The following is a 14094-nucleotide window of genomic DNA, read 5'->3' on the forward strand; positions in this document are numbered from 1 at the left end:
GTCCAGTATGTTCATGTGAGTGGCTGCATGTCCATTCATACCAATTGAGTGTATTATTCTCTCCCAAAGTCTCCAGGCTTCAGCACATTCTGAACCTTAATGAAGATGGATGATTAACTTGAAGCAGCAAGAGCTTCCCTTTCCGAATTTTTCATGCATTAAAAATGTGCAACTGTATCTTTCCTTTAAGATGCTGTGCCAAAAATGTGTGTCAGTGTCAGTTTAACCAAAAATACCAAAACTAGGCCATCAATATCACACCAGGCTATAGAGAAAGGGACAGACATAGCGATAGATAGCAATCAATCGAATGATCGGTAGTTATATGGTGCCACATACTGGACAGAGGATGGTGCTGAAGTGAGAGGTTTGAACATGGAGATCTTTATTAAAGCTCAGTTTTTGTATAAATTTCATTTGTTGTTGAAACTGCATGCAGTAGCTTGGTTTGAGGCACATTACCAAAAAAGAATGAGCAAGATGACATCAAAATATAGCCATGAGACACACAATTGCATAACTTAATGTGAATATTGCAATTTAATTCAACTACAAAATTAAGTTTAAGATATCAAGCTACTTTTCCCCCCATGGAGGAATTTGACAAAAATACATCAAAAGGCGGATGAGAGACAGAAAGAAACACTTAATTGTGTCAAACCATTTGCATTAGGGTAACATTGCCATTAAAATTAGAGGCACAAACCACTTGACCAGGACTTTTTGTTCCAACTCAGTTAAACCTGAGCCGCGTGTGACATTTAGACGGCAAGATTTAAGTAGCTGTCAGTTCAGAATAGAAATTTAAAATGGAGCTGGAAACGCACAACAAAGTGAAGCATTTGATATGGCCACACCTCCCATGACTGGGTTCTGTTGATAAAGCTTGAAGGCTTTACGTTCAAAAAGCAACAAATGTGCAAAGACGCACTCTTGTTCGACACAAGAGCAGCAACAAAAGACAACCGCAATCTATAAATGATTAAGTATAATGAGCTCTGCAATTATTGTTTAAAAAGCATACATAATGCAGCATAATGAAAAGCGTTATACTATATTCTGGAAATATCAGTCCAGAACTGGTCACATTAGAGAAAGGAAAACAAAAAGAAAAAAACAGGCACATAACAAAGTTACCCAAAAGTTTGGCCTCCTGCACAGCTTCACACTTGCTATGATAGTCAGGTTAACAGTTCTCCATAATGACCACCAGGGGGCACCAAGGACAACAGCATCTACTTTTGGCAAAAGAGAGCGGCTTACACAATGGTAATTGGTCACACAGGGTTGTCAGTTCAGATCCACTTCAGACAGGCAACCGTCCTCAGAGCAGTATACAGGTAGGTGAAAATAAGTGGATGAACATATTCAGACCCATTACAGTTAGACAACTTTGAACAATGCGGCAGGGCAGGTGGATGAACAAACCCTCTTTCTACTCTTCTCAAGACATTAGTTTTCTGAGTTCACCACGCGATGCACCTCAAGTCCACAGTCTTGAATGTTCACAGCATCCTGTCACTCCATTGTGATGACTGACTCACAACAGAGGGTAACCATTATTTTTTTAAAACCAATTTTTTAACGTGGACGAAAAAAAAAAATCTATAATCGATCCCTGTCGCCAAAATTAAGACAAGGGCATAAAAAACGCCAATCACAACCTGGTCTGTTGTCCATGGGAATGTTGACGAAAAGGGGGAGAAGGGGTGTACGGGGGAGATGAAAGGTTGGAACGAGTTCCCTGGCCTTCTCTGATAACTTCTGTGCTGCGTGTGTGTGTTTGCGTATACATGGATGTGTGTGTTTGTGTCTGTCTCCTATCACTTTCATGTTGTTTCTCTTTTTTTTTATTCCCACTCTGTGGTGCCAGGTGGCTTGGAGGTCAAGTCATACATGACTCTAGAGATACCTGGGATCTTTCTGATCTCGTTGACCATCTTCAGCACCACCTGGGGAGGAAAAGATGGTGCTGTGAGATCAGATATGCATTTTAAATAGCCTGCACCAATACCATATTTTAAAAAATAAATGAAAAACCGCTGAATAGCGCCCTCCAACTTTGAATTCCAGTCATACGAATGTGAGGATTGTTGTATGCAGGTGCTGCTGCTCCATGCGCGTTAAAACCACTGCTATTTATTAAGACAATTTCCGGAACCGTGAACCTTGCCATACCTCCTCTGGGATTTGGTTCCCCGGCGTGGCAGGGATGCCAGTCATGAAGTCGCTGGTGATAAACGTGCGGACCACGACAGAGCGTCGGCAGGATGGCTGCTTTTGCAGTGGGTCACGATCAAAGTGCAGAGGGGTAAGGATGACTGGCATCTGGCTGATCTTTCCCGAGTATCCTGAGAGGAGAAGTAGTAGTCGTTTTACAGTTCGTTTTCTTCTAGCTATGAGACATTCCCCTTGTGGATGCAAATATGCAGCAAGTCAAGTTATGTGCCTTCTCAAAGGCAAACTTGTGCGTCTCCCCACACATTCTTTAGGTTGTACTGCACATGCTTCACTATTTAGAATAGTTTGTGAGGCTGGGTGATTATGGAAAAAATAATCACAATTATTTTGATTGATAATAAAATCAGTATTATGAAAAACAATGAATTGTTGATTTCAAAACTTTGCATTTATTCCACTACTGCAATTTACCGTCAACCCCCATGCCTGCTCATCCCTTCACCCTTGAATACTTTCTTTGTCAGGTAAATTATGATAAAACAGCATGTGCAGTTCAAATCTCTTGCATTTTCATCCAATTTTGTTTGACTATTATTAACTTGGGATCCTGGCTGTCATGATTTGTGCCACATCAAGTGAGGCTACAAAAGATTCCTTGCATTGTTGAAAATGCAACTGTGAGTGTGACTTGAAAGAACAAAAAAGTAAGTAAAAATAAGTTTTGGGAAAAATTGCAATATAAAAAAAAAAATATTGAAAGCAAGTCGCGTTTGAGCTCTATTGATATAACTCATTTTCACAAATTAGAAAGAATTTATGCCTTCAAGTACTGTATTGGCTTTCTCTATGTGTTTGTTAATTGAAGCAATATCACACCCGTAAATCCATGCTAATTTACCCTTAGAATGTCAATAGCATTTTACATGGTCTTTACCAACTGCATTCATGGTGCTTTGGCAAATACAGGAACTCAAAAACATCCCGTCGTTCAACATATTGTTTTTCTTTTACTAAAATGTTTTTATGACCGTGAGAATCCAAAATCATAATCGAGTATAAACTTGGAATAATTTTCTAGCCCTAGTCTCTCGACTGACTCATTTCAAGTAGGGGGTGTAAAATGACATCTTTCCTAGATTGAAACATTGATTCAAACCACAACACTCACCAGACTCTCTGAGGATAGAATGAGCAACAAAGTCAGCCTGTCTAAGGGTGCCGAGAACGCCTGTGGTCAGGAAAGTGGGAGTGATGTCTATTGGTGGCTCCTTCACATGGGAACCAAATACATAGACAACTCTGAAAGGGGGAGGGAGTATTAAAAACATGGTATAGGTATGAATTTTCCACTTATCATAGAATGCTAATCAAATACATTTATACAGTTACTTTGTGTGTTACCTATTGATGCTATGGCACATGCGAGGGATAAGTCTGGCCAGGAACATGAGAGATTCCCAGTGAGGTGATTCTTTGCTTGTGATGCCACACACATAACTGTAAGAGCGGCAATCTCCCTGTATGAGAAAATATCTTATTCAGTAAGGAAACAAGAACATACAAAACTAAAACCTTCACCCGCACGCTCAAAAAAAAAAAAAAAAAAAAAAAAAAACCCTCATCCCTTGACATCTGTAAACAAAGATGCATGAGGAGTTAAACTTTACAATGTTTGTCTGCTGTCTCTACAAAACGTTTGAGGTTTAGGCTAAAATTAAAACTTAAGTGAAAAAACAAGAGGGAAATGGGGAAAAACACCCCCCCTCCAAAAAAAAGTCTCTTCTAAAAGCGGCAAACTTAAGAACGGATCTTTCACGAATGCTAAAAGTCACTTTTAAGAACAGTATATAAAGGTTTTTGACTAAGTTGTAACATTTGACACAGTTTCCATTCCCTCAGATATACAAATTGTGAACCACACGTCTCCAAGTCTTCCAGACGGAGGAAGAAGACCAAATATAGAAACACCAGAGGAACTTTGAGTCTGTGTGTGTGTGAGGGGTGGGGGTTATGTCTACTGAAATGCTAAACAAGAGATGATGACCAAAAAAATAGTAAACGGATCACCTGGACGCCAACAGTTTTGATGGGCAGCAGGAAGGCATTGAGTGAATGAAGGCTGGTGATCTGCATGAGTTTCTCTTCCTCCTCATCTGATATGCACGACTTGACTCTCTGCAGCAAGGTATGAGGCTGGAAATGAGAGAGAAAGAAGATCCCTGAAAACTATCATTGGGTTCAACAGCTTACACAAGATATGCCGTGTCTGAACTTTTAATTCATGGTCTTGTCATTCTGTCGTGGTGGGAAATGTAGTGGATTAAACTATTGACCTTTTTGACGCTAGCAGAAAAGTCTGTAACAATTTTGAGGATATTGTTGGTTTCAGCAAAGTCTTTGCAGATGTATGGCTCCTCTGCACAGATGACTCTGATAGACAGGCCAGGACCTGTGTGTGAAGGAAAAAGAATGAGCTACAGTTGTGAATTGACCAAACCTAGCCTTGCAAATAAAATCGAAAAAAATGAGATATCAGTAATTTTATGAATGGCTTGTTCATGCAAATTGCAATTGTGATGAAGTTTGGTCATGGTGACATAAGGTGATTTTGGACACAAGACAATAAACATCCGGTAACACAGAAAGTCATAATTATTGTACATATTTGGATGAAAACACTTGGAGGCCATGAATAAGAATCAAACAGAGAAAAAATTCCATATTAAAATAGAAGTGTTTTAATGCGTACTGATCTGGAAAAACTATGTCAGGACTTTTTTAAAAAATCATTCAGTAGGTGTGTTTTATGTGCGTTTATGTACTTGCCCGGGAAAGGGTGTCGCGAGACTATCTCCTCTGGTAGGCCCAATTCTCTCCCGAGGGCTCGAACCTCATCTTTATGGAAATCTTTCAACGGTTCGATTACTTTTCCCTGCAGGATCACAAACCAGACCATTCAGCATTTTTACAAAAGCAAACATGTTTAGGTTGGCAGTTCTGTTATATATATATTTAAAAAAAAAAAAGGCTGAGCAATACAAAAAGAATAAAGTTTTGTCACAGTATGAACCTATTTTAGCTGGCAAAGTTAATCGGAGTCAAGGGAACACTGTTCATGAATTGGCAAAGTCTCCACTGTACTGACACATCACTTTCTCCTTCTTAACTAACTATACCTACATAGAGACAGGCTATATGTGCACACATATTAACAGAATTACTGCGACATAATTTCTGCCTCTGAAGTACCTCATCTCTGAGTTTGCGGATGAGCTCGGTGTCATTGTGGTGTGTTTTGATGACCTCTGCCTTCCCGCTGGCAAGATGAGAGGCACTTTCTATGAGGTCAGGTCTCAGGGTACCCTGGGCTAAGAGAACCTCTTCTGGTTTTAGATTCATCTCTCCTATCACCTCATTTGCCACCTGAAAAACAAAAACAATCCACAAAATGTCACCCAAGTATCAAACAAAAAGTAAAAGCAAGCTGGCATACACGTGATTGTGTAAATTAGGTTGGCAATCTCAAAATAGAAGTATGTAAATGTAAAATGGATTAACTTAAAGATGTACCTTGACGAAAGTATCCCCAATTATTTTTCTTTTCTCTTCAGGGTTGGTGGTCATATTCAAGGTTTTACTGATCCGTTTCCGAGGTGTTCTATCCTCCTCTGAGATGGGAAGTGTTGTTGTCCCATTGTAGAAAGTGTGTGAGGCATTCACCACTGAAAGGTTAGCAAAGGTGGAAAATCAAAAATTTTATTTGGTTATGTAAAGATCACACAGCATTGATTAGACATTTGACACGAGGAGAAAAAAAAAAAAAAACCACATTCCATCATTCAGACCACACCCACCTTTAAGTTTGATGCCTAATTTGGTGAGGGCCTCCTCGACACTCTGGCTCTCTCTCTTCCTCATGAAGCCATTGTCAATGTGAACCGCAATCACTTGGTCCTGGTTCAAAGCTTTGTTGAGGAGGGCAGTGCACACAGTGGAGTCGACACCACCGCTCAACAGCACCTAAGGCAATTATTGCAAACCAAATCACCAGAGATAGGAAAAAGTCTTGCCGCCATCAAACACTACATCTCCTTCTTCAGTACAGTCTTTCTTAGCCTGTATTGAGACTGGGATTGTATTTTACTTAACAAGATTGTCATGGCACACTACACCAAAGAAATTCCACAAATATGAGATGTACCATGAATTACACAGCTACATGACTGGCGACAGTATCAAACTGAATATATTTTGTGCAATGCTCATGTTGATAAACATGATTGTAATGCAGGCAACTAATGTTCAGTCTTTTTTTTTGCAAGCAATCGCATTTTTTCAGGTTACCCAACTACAGTCAAGAAACAAGAGACATGCCTTATAAGATCAAAGATGTACCAGTTAGACATTAAAATGTACTTGAATTTTGTGAAATATAACAAGCCCCCAAGGAACTGATGGTGTCATGATAGCACACTCATCTGACTTTGGTGCAGGCAACATGGGTTCACTTGCCATTAAATGAAAGACTTATCTCCACACCCTCCTGAGAAGAAGCCTAGTTTATAAAGGCACTTAGGAAGTCGATAGGCACTTTTCAGACAGACCTGTTTCATTTGATTGTTTAATTGCCTTGACTGGTGTGGTCACTACTTCCCTGTGTCTTGTTTCAATGTTATACTCACCAACACTTTGGACGTGCCGACTTTTTCTCTGATGTCACTGATGCAGGCTTGCTGGCGGTTCTGGACAGTAAAGTTACTTGTGCATCCTGCAATCTCAAAGACGAAGTTGCGAAGCATCTCCATGCCACGCTCTGTCAGGTCAACCTCGGGGTGAAACTGAGTACCGTACAGCTTCTTCTGCTCATTAGAAATACCTAGTAACCAGTAAACATGGAGAGGCTATTAGTAAAAGCTGTCATAAAATATTTCATAAAGCACTGCAATTAATATTTGCCCATTCTTTATTGATGCATTTCCCTCGCCATTTAAAACAAAGAGCATTTGTATAAATTAAATCAAATCTGGTTGAAGTCAACATTCACCTGCAATGATGTTTCCTGATTGGGCCACCACTTTAAAGCCATCAGCGACTTTATCCACACTGTCTCCATGAGTCAGAAGAACCACCTCCTCTTTCTGAAGCCCTCTGATAACATACACACAGACAGGTACAGACTTAGTCTGTCACCTTTGCATGTCATTTAGCTACTGCTCAGTTCTGGAGGGATCCATTCGAGTGGGATTACAGGGCTACTGACAGCCCCAAAATTTTTCACTTTTTGCTTTACTCAGCTATTTTTTGTCTGTTTTTTTTTTTTTAAATAGCAAATGGGTTTAATACACAAAACATTAAATTACATTTTTACTGGGGGAATTAATTTTTTTATGTTAATTTCAACGTTAGGAATGTCAAAGCTTCCCCCTCTGTATTCAAAGGTTTGGACACCTCCTGCACCACCGTATCACTTACTGTCTTATAAACGGAAAAGAAGGAGTACCTGAACAGTGAGCAAGTGTTGTCCACTCCAATACTGAACACCCCATCTTCCCTCACACATTTTTTGTGAACTGTTCCACCAAAAACTTTGTTCATCATCTGAAAATGAACCACAGATAATAATGTTAAAATACTTTGTTAGTTTGATGTAATAACTGCATGCTGTAGGGAGAAATGTGCTTTTGATTAGAGAGATGATGGTTTAAACCTCCAAGCTGCCTGGGAAAAGAGAGCTAATGATGGTTTTATCTTCCCCGGTTAGTTTCAATGTGCCCTTGAAGCAAAATGATGAAATCCCAGCTGGGCCATGAGAGCAGAACAGCAGCCAGGAAATTGTGGTAAAGTGAAAGCTACTCAGATACTCTGAGTGAATACACAGAACATCTCCTTACTTGGGTAAATAAATGCCTTAAGACAATGATTCTCTGTGTGGTATTGCATGCAGTTTCCCTCTCGTGGTATGTGATACAACAGCTGCCTGAGCCACTTCACTTTTAGTTAACTTATAAGTTCAATGCATTTGCATTTAATCTTTAAGAAATGCTTTTAAACAATTCTGTTCACTTTTTTATTTTTATAGCTATATTGAAAATATGATCTCATTTTAATTGAATCATTATTTATTTAGTATTAATTTTAAGCTTCCTTTCCCCATTATTAGTTGGAACTACTTGATGTTGGTAATGATGGTGAGCGATAATTGCAGAGCTAAGTGGGGTTTTTTTTAGGTAATACTTGCAGCTAAACATAGGCTTTGTACTGCATGTACCTGCATTCCATAGCAAATCCCCAGGACAGGCTTTCCTATAGTGAATATTGCAGGGTCAAACCATGGTGCATCCTCTGCATACACAGAAGCAGGCCCCCCTGAAATGATGATTGCCCTACAAGAAAAAGGACAGTAGCACACATAAGAGTGGCAGAAGAATAGTATTACACTGAAACCCTAAAAGCAGATTGCCCTGGAAGTTGCACAATTCAAAATCTTACTAAAGTCACACAACAACTCAGTGTATACCGCGGCACCTATTGTTGGTTTATCAAACAAATATTTAACTCCGGGTGTGTGACTTACTTTTTCTTTGGCATGTTGTGGCTTTATAATGATATATCCCAAAAGCTAAAGTTAGTCTGTTGTTGAATTCTACTCAAACCATTGCCTGAACAATAAAGATTATAAGAGCAGTAGCAATTTGACCCAGTAAGAAATCAGTTACCTACTGATTAAAAAGAAAAAAAAAACAGTGTCCGCCAGACAGATACAAAATTCTTAATATATTTACCTGTAACCTTGTTCTCTAATCGCAAAGGCCGGTGTCTCCAATGGCAGGATCTCTGAGCGCACACAGAGCTCACGCACACGTCTGTCAATGACTTTGCCATACTGGGCACCAGCATCCAGGATGGCCACGGCTCCCTCATGTGACCCATTCTGCTCCACGCTGCCAATCTGCAGCTGAGAGTCACAGTCACAAAGTCACATGTTTGCCTATAAAATATAAATCTTAATTATTGGTAACTCACTCCTTGACTTAACTCCGATTCCATTTCTACCCTCTATGCTTACCAGAGTAATTTGACTATGTTAAGCTTGTCCTTATCAATGGCATGTGACTGACAAGGTCTTAATAAACATGGTGAAACAAGCAATCGAGAGAATCACATGAGCAAGAGGATGTCACTTAGGCAATTATGCATTTATTGAATACTTTGGTCAAGATTTTAAAATATTTCAACACATTGCCCACAGTGTTTCATCATATTCCAAGTTAAAGATTCACCAAATAAATTCACTGGAAAACTGCTGTAAAAACACTGTATTTAGCAGTTGGTCTTGCTTGCATGCAGTTTAAATCTTAGAATCACTTCCAACCACCAGAACAGCATAATTCCGACCAAGTAAACAAATGCTTATTGCTCATGTGTGTACTGGGCCCAATATTTACTCAACACGGGTTAGGGGGTTATATTTTTATAATGGTAGAAGTCAGGAACATGTATTTATTCCATGACTGTCAACAACTATGGCTAGATACAAGTCATCAAAGCAACAAAGGACAACATACATATTAAAAAAAAAAAAAAAGGCTCATAAATGTCAATGTTAATGACAATTTCATAAAACACAGTTTCGCTAGATAACTCTTGAGATGCACGGGTCGATTTATCTTAAAATACTCACGCATTTACCTGTATAAATAAAATCTGACATGCAATTTGATTATGAAAAATGAATAGGTAGGCAACATAAACCCACGTGGTTTATACTACGCTCGGTTCCCTCACATCAGTGAAGTGTCCCTCAAAACACTACCACTGTCAATAACGTAAAAGGATAGTACATTTGTAGGGGGTATACATAGTTTATTAATAATATTGTGGCAATGAAGAGGTATTTACCTCTCTCAAGCCCGCAAACGATGTTAGCAAACTGTCAAGATTTGACGTTATTATTGCTCCAAGTTTGTGACAGCGAGTGCTCGAACGACATAAATTAGCTAGCCAAACGTTAAGTTTCACCATCAATGGACGGGTAGCAATACTTTCCCGTGAGCAATCAAAAGTAAACATACCATTTTATTAATTTAGCTGCTCAAGGTAACAAATTATGACAGTGTCCCATCCTAGTGGACAGTCCAAATAAACAGTAACGAGCATAGCATGTTAGCACGTACTGGAAGGAGCTGAGCTAAGTTAGCGGAGCTATGCTAAACCCACGCGGTATCTTCAGCTGGTGAGGGTCCAGCCTTACACCAAACTAGAGATATTAGAGGACAACGTTGTCGAATATTCATGTGTGCTTAACCTTAGTTAATGGACGACCCTCGGCATTAGCGACTGGGAGCGACATGTTCACGTAAAGCGGCAACAGGCACGGGGCGCCCGTGCACATTCCTTCCCCCGGTGGTCAATGTTAACAAACACGCTCTAACAACTTTCCACGCAAATCAACGCAGGCTGTAGTGGAAGGTGAAAGAGATGGCAGCGTGAGACCACCACACGAGAACAAGTTATGTCATAGCAGCGACGGCTGCTGATACCGGTTCCACCGACCTTGCTGTCTCCGTTGCACATAGCCATGGAGGACTGCTGTGTGGTGGAATGAGCGCTCCTCTTTCGCCTTGATGTACGCGGTCGGTAGGAGCGAGCGAGGGAGGGAGGGAGGGGAAAAGCGAGAGAGAGAGAGAGAGAGAGAGAGAGAGAGAGAGAGAGAGAGAGAGAGAGAGAGAGAGAGAGAGAGAGAGAGAGAGAGAGAGAGAGAGACGCTCACTTGCAGCTCCGACTGACTGACGAGCAAAACACAACCAACCACACTGACTTCTTACTATCAAATGAACTCAGCATCTCTCCTCCTCCTCTTTACTTCTGAAGACTCATTTAATTGCGGACAACAGTTGTCGTGCAGCAGTAGCCTCCTGGCTCACCAGTAACACATAAATGCCAGATGTGCCTATGTTCGTATATTGTGCAGAAATGTCCGACAGTCGTGCAAGTATGGGCAACTCAAATGCTAATTTTTCCTCAGTGCTCCTGGAGGCCACATTGGACCATGCATGCCCCAACCTGGGAAAACATGCACTCATGTCATAAAAAGAATGCATTTTTTTCTCCAGTGAAAAGGGCCATCTTGCATAGAAATGACCATTCAAGGACGGCACAAAACTGCTGAACAAGAAAATGACATCAAGAGAAAGAACTCCCCCCCCCCAAAAAAAATAAATCAATTAACTTCAAATTTTATGTCAAAGTACTGTTTGCCCTGCATATTCTCAAGGGAGGAAAATTGGCCTACTCTTGTTTAAGGCAGTTTAAGTCTTGAACTAAGATCCAGCAACTAAGATATGTCTGCTATCTAGTGGGGTTAGTGATATTAAAATTTAAAACAACAGTCGACGCCTGCATATTTGCAGTTCGGAACCCACAGATTTGCATTTTCAGATTTTTTTCCCTTTGTTTAACACCGGTTATCAGTTGCTTTTTAGCGTTTAAAAGTTTCCTCTTAAGTCATCTGTGACCCTAATGAGGATAAACGGTATTGAAAATTGATGGATGTAATTGGTGTCTCATGTCGTAATGAGAGTGTCCATATTCGGAAGAGCTTTCAGAAGGATGCAATGACCACTTCAAACTACAACCACAATAAAGATATTGTTCAATCAATACCTCTCAGTGTGTCAGGCCAAAGGGAGCATTATCATCTTTGCAAAGGCATGATTGTGCTTGGCTAAATGTTTTGGCTGGTTGGTGCTGATGACGAATATAAATGTGATCACGCTTTCTGCAATAGTGCAATATTTATTTCACATTTTTTATAGTCTTCCCACTCAAAAAAGCACAGGGGGTTGTACAACAGCATTAATTATTACGTGGAGCTATTCAAGACAGTTTGTCAAACAGTTTTTGAGCAAAAGGGAATTCAAAGTTGGGTGTGCTTGGAATCTCTGCCAACACTTCTCAGGATGACACAGCATGCACATGTATGTGCGATCAACCCACTGCACTTTTAACACATTGCAGACAAGTCGTAAAGACATAGTGGGGGGAGTCAGTGTTTGCTGCTGAATTTGTAAAATTGCAGACTTACAAAAAGAATAACTGACTCTAATTTAGATGGTTAATATTTCATTATAAAGAATAGCAGGTAAAGTCAAATACACATGATGAACAGTTGTTTCAAGTTTATTGGCTGCTACTTAGAAAGTCACAGCTTCATCTCGACAGGTTTTACAATGGGTTGGGATCTGTCCCATCCACGTCTTCAGTGTCCCTGCTGATGAACGGTGGTTGTCATCCAAGATTTGACACGACACAGTTCTTCTGTTTATTTGCTGTCATTAGTCAAATAACTCTTTAATTGTAGTCATCAAAGACGCCTCACCAAAATTATCACATGCTCTTGCAGATGGAATTAGAAGTTATTTCAACATCTACGGAGTTAAATTTAACACTTCAAAAGTGTCTATATTGGTCTACACTAAATCTAGTCGAAAAACACTTTTAAAGGTTTGATTTAAGTGGGAGTTAAAACCACTCTGATGGTAGTTGAAATTTAACACTAGTCAACAACTGGTCAGTGTTGATTTTACACTACACTAGCATGTAGCGTTAAATTACTACACCATTTTGTGTTATACTTAACAGTCAAAGCGAGTTGCTAAATATTTAACTGATATAAAGAGTCAAAAAATACTGTACAGTCAATTTAACACCCTACTTCTTTCCCACACACTCTACAACATACATTCTATCAAAAAGAGACTCATTTGTGGTCAGTAAAATCATGTATTTTATATTTCTACAGCACAACAATGCGTTAACTTGACAATAGGACATCCCATCAACGGGTCAATGATGTTTTTCTGCTAGGTTTGAGTAATGTAAGAGCATTTAAGATGGGCACATGTGAAATATGTCAAGACTCGACTAAAAAATAATGCCCGATTGTTCACTCAATAAAAAAAACATACTTTTTCAAAAGGGTCAGAAGGATTAAACAGTAGCTATGCAATCAAACAACTAACAACTGACTGTAAGTGAAGGGCAACAACGACAGACACACGGTCACGTGGTTATGATCCATCCAGCCTGTTCTGTCCTCATCACATGCTGATCTTCAAACATGCCTGTGTCCTGTCACATGCCATCTGGGGTGATAAGCAGCTTCACATGCGCTTATAGCAACCGCAAGGCAAAGCGTGCTGCCATTCATTACCTTTGACTGGAGCATGGTGTCATGGCCTTTCAATGGCAGAGAACGTTTCTGCTTAGAAATAAACCCATGATGATTTTATTGTGGACAAGTACAAGATTCCCAGAGTTGTAAAATAATATGTGCAGTCACAATTCACTCAGAATTTCTTCTGGCTTAAAATCTGTCTGTCTTGCAAAGTCTGTTATTGTTTTTGTGAGCAGAACACAAGTCACAGTTTTACATGGTTCAAAAATTCAAGTTCAAATTTTGTGTCTTTGCATCAGTAGTTGTCATCTCGACTTGGCCCAACACTGTCTCATTCTTCAACTTTGATTCATTTGTGTTGTCTTTCTCATGGACTCGAATCACTTTAAAATAGGTTTTACTTGAGCTGACCTTAACACTGGGACTGGTTTGGTTGAATAACTGAATAACCTTTTTACTACCAATAGTAAAAAACAAATTCATGGCAGCAACCCTAAATCATTACGCTATGTATAATCCATTGGATTGGGCTCCATTTACTCAGAAATAGAAATACCATTGTTCTTCGACATCCGTACCATGAATGCTTCTTTATGTGGACAAACGACCATTCAAACTCACACTCACAACTATGGACAATCTAGTAAAAGTGAAGACAATTTGCAATTCTAGTAATGACACACGAATTTGATGCACAATTTGTCTTCGCGGGCCACATAAAATGATGTGGCGGGCCG

The 14094-nt window shown here is 39.7% G+C and overlaps 1 protein-coding gene across 1 annotated transcript; it reads right to left on the reverse strand.

Moving 5' to 3' along the window:
* Positions 1 to 361: 361 nt before the first annotated feature.
* gmps (guanosine monophosphate synthase) lies at positions 362 to 10866 on the reverse strand. Its single transcript, XM_088381564.1, has 16 exons — positions 10735 to 10866; positions 8964 to 9136; positions 8450 to 8564; positions 7682 to 7779; positions 7226 to 7329; positions 6864 to 7057; positions 6036 to 6201; positions 5752 to 5903; positions 5431 to 5604; positions 5008 to 5113; positions 4515 to 4630; positions 4249 to 4374; positions 3583 to 3698; positions 3350 to 3480; positions 2179 to 2351; positions 362 to 1952 (listed from the first exon to the last, which is right to left on the reverse strand). Exons 1-16 carry the CDS (start codon positions 10759 to 10761, stop codon positions 1851 to 1853), a joined length of 2073 nt encoding a protein of 690 aa, XP_088237690.1. The 5' UTR covers positions 10762 to 10866; the 3' UTR covers positions 362 to 1850.
* Between the last annotated feature and the right edge of the window lie 3228 nt (positions 10867 to 14094).

Source organism: Syngnathus floridae, chromosome 7 (genome assembly GCF_059516105.1).
Source record: "Syngnathus floridae isolate MCC-2025c chromosome 7, RoL_Sflo_1.0, whole genome shotgun sequence".
Classification (NCBI taxonomy): Eukaryota; Metazoa; Chordata; class Actinopteri; order Syngnathiformes; family Syngnathidae; genus Syngnathus; species Syngnathus floridae.

What these genes read in the sequence shown, in the direction of transcription:
- gmps (XM_088381564.1), bottom strand. Translation starts at nt 10,761, where the DNA reads ATGGCTATGTGCAACGGAGACAGCAAG. An exon ending in TCCGCAAACTCAGAGATGAG is followed by an intron (nt 5,114 to 5,430) that starts GTACTTCAGAGG and finishes GTGATCCTGCAG; the next exon opens with GGAAAAGTAATCGAACCGTT. An exon ending in TCAAAACTGTTGGCGTCCAG is followed by an intron (nt 3,699 to 4,248) that starts GTGATCCGTTTA and finishes TTTCTCATACAG; the next exon opens with GGAGATTGCCGCTCTTACAG.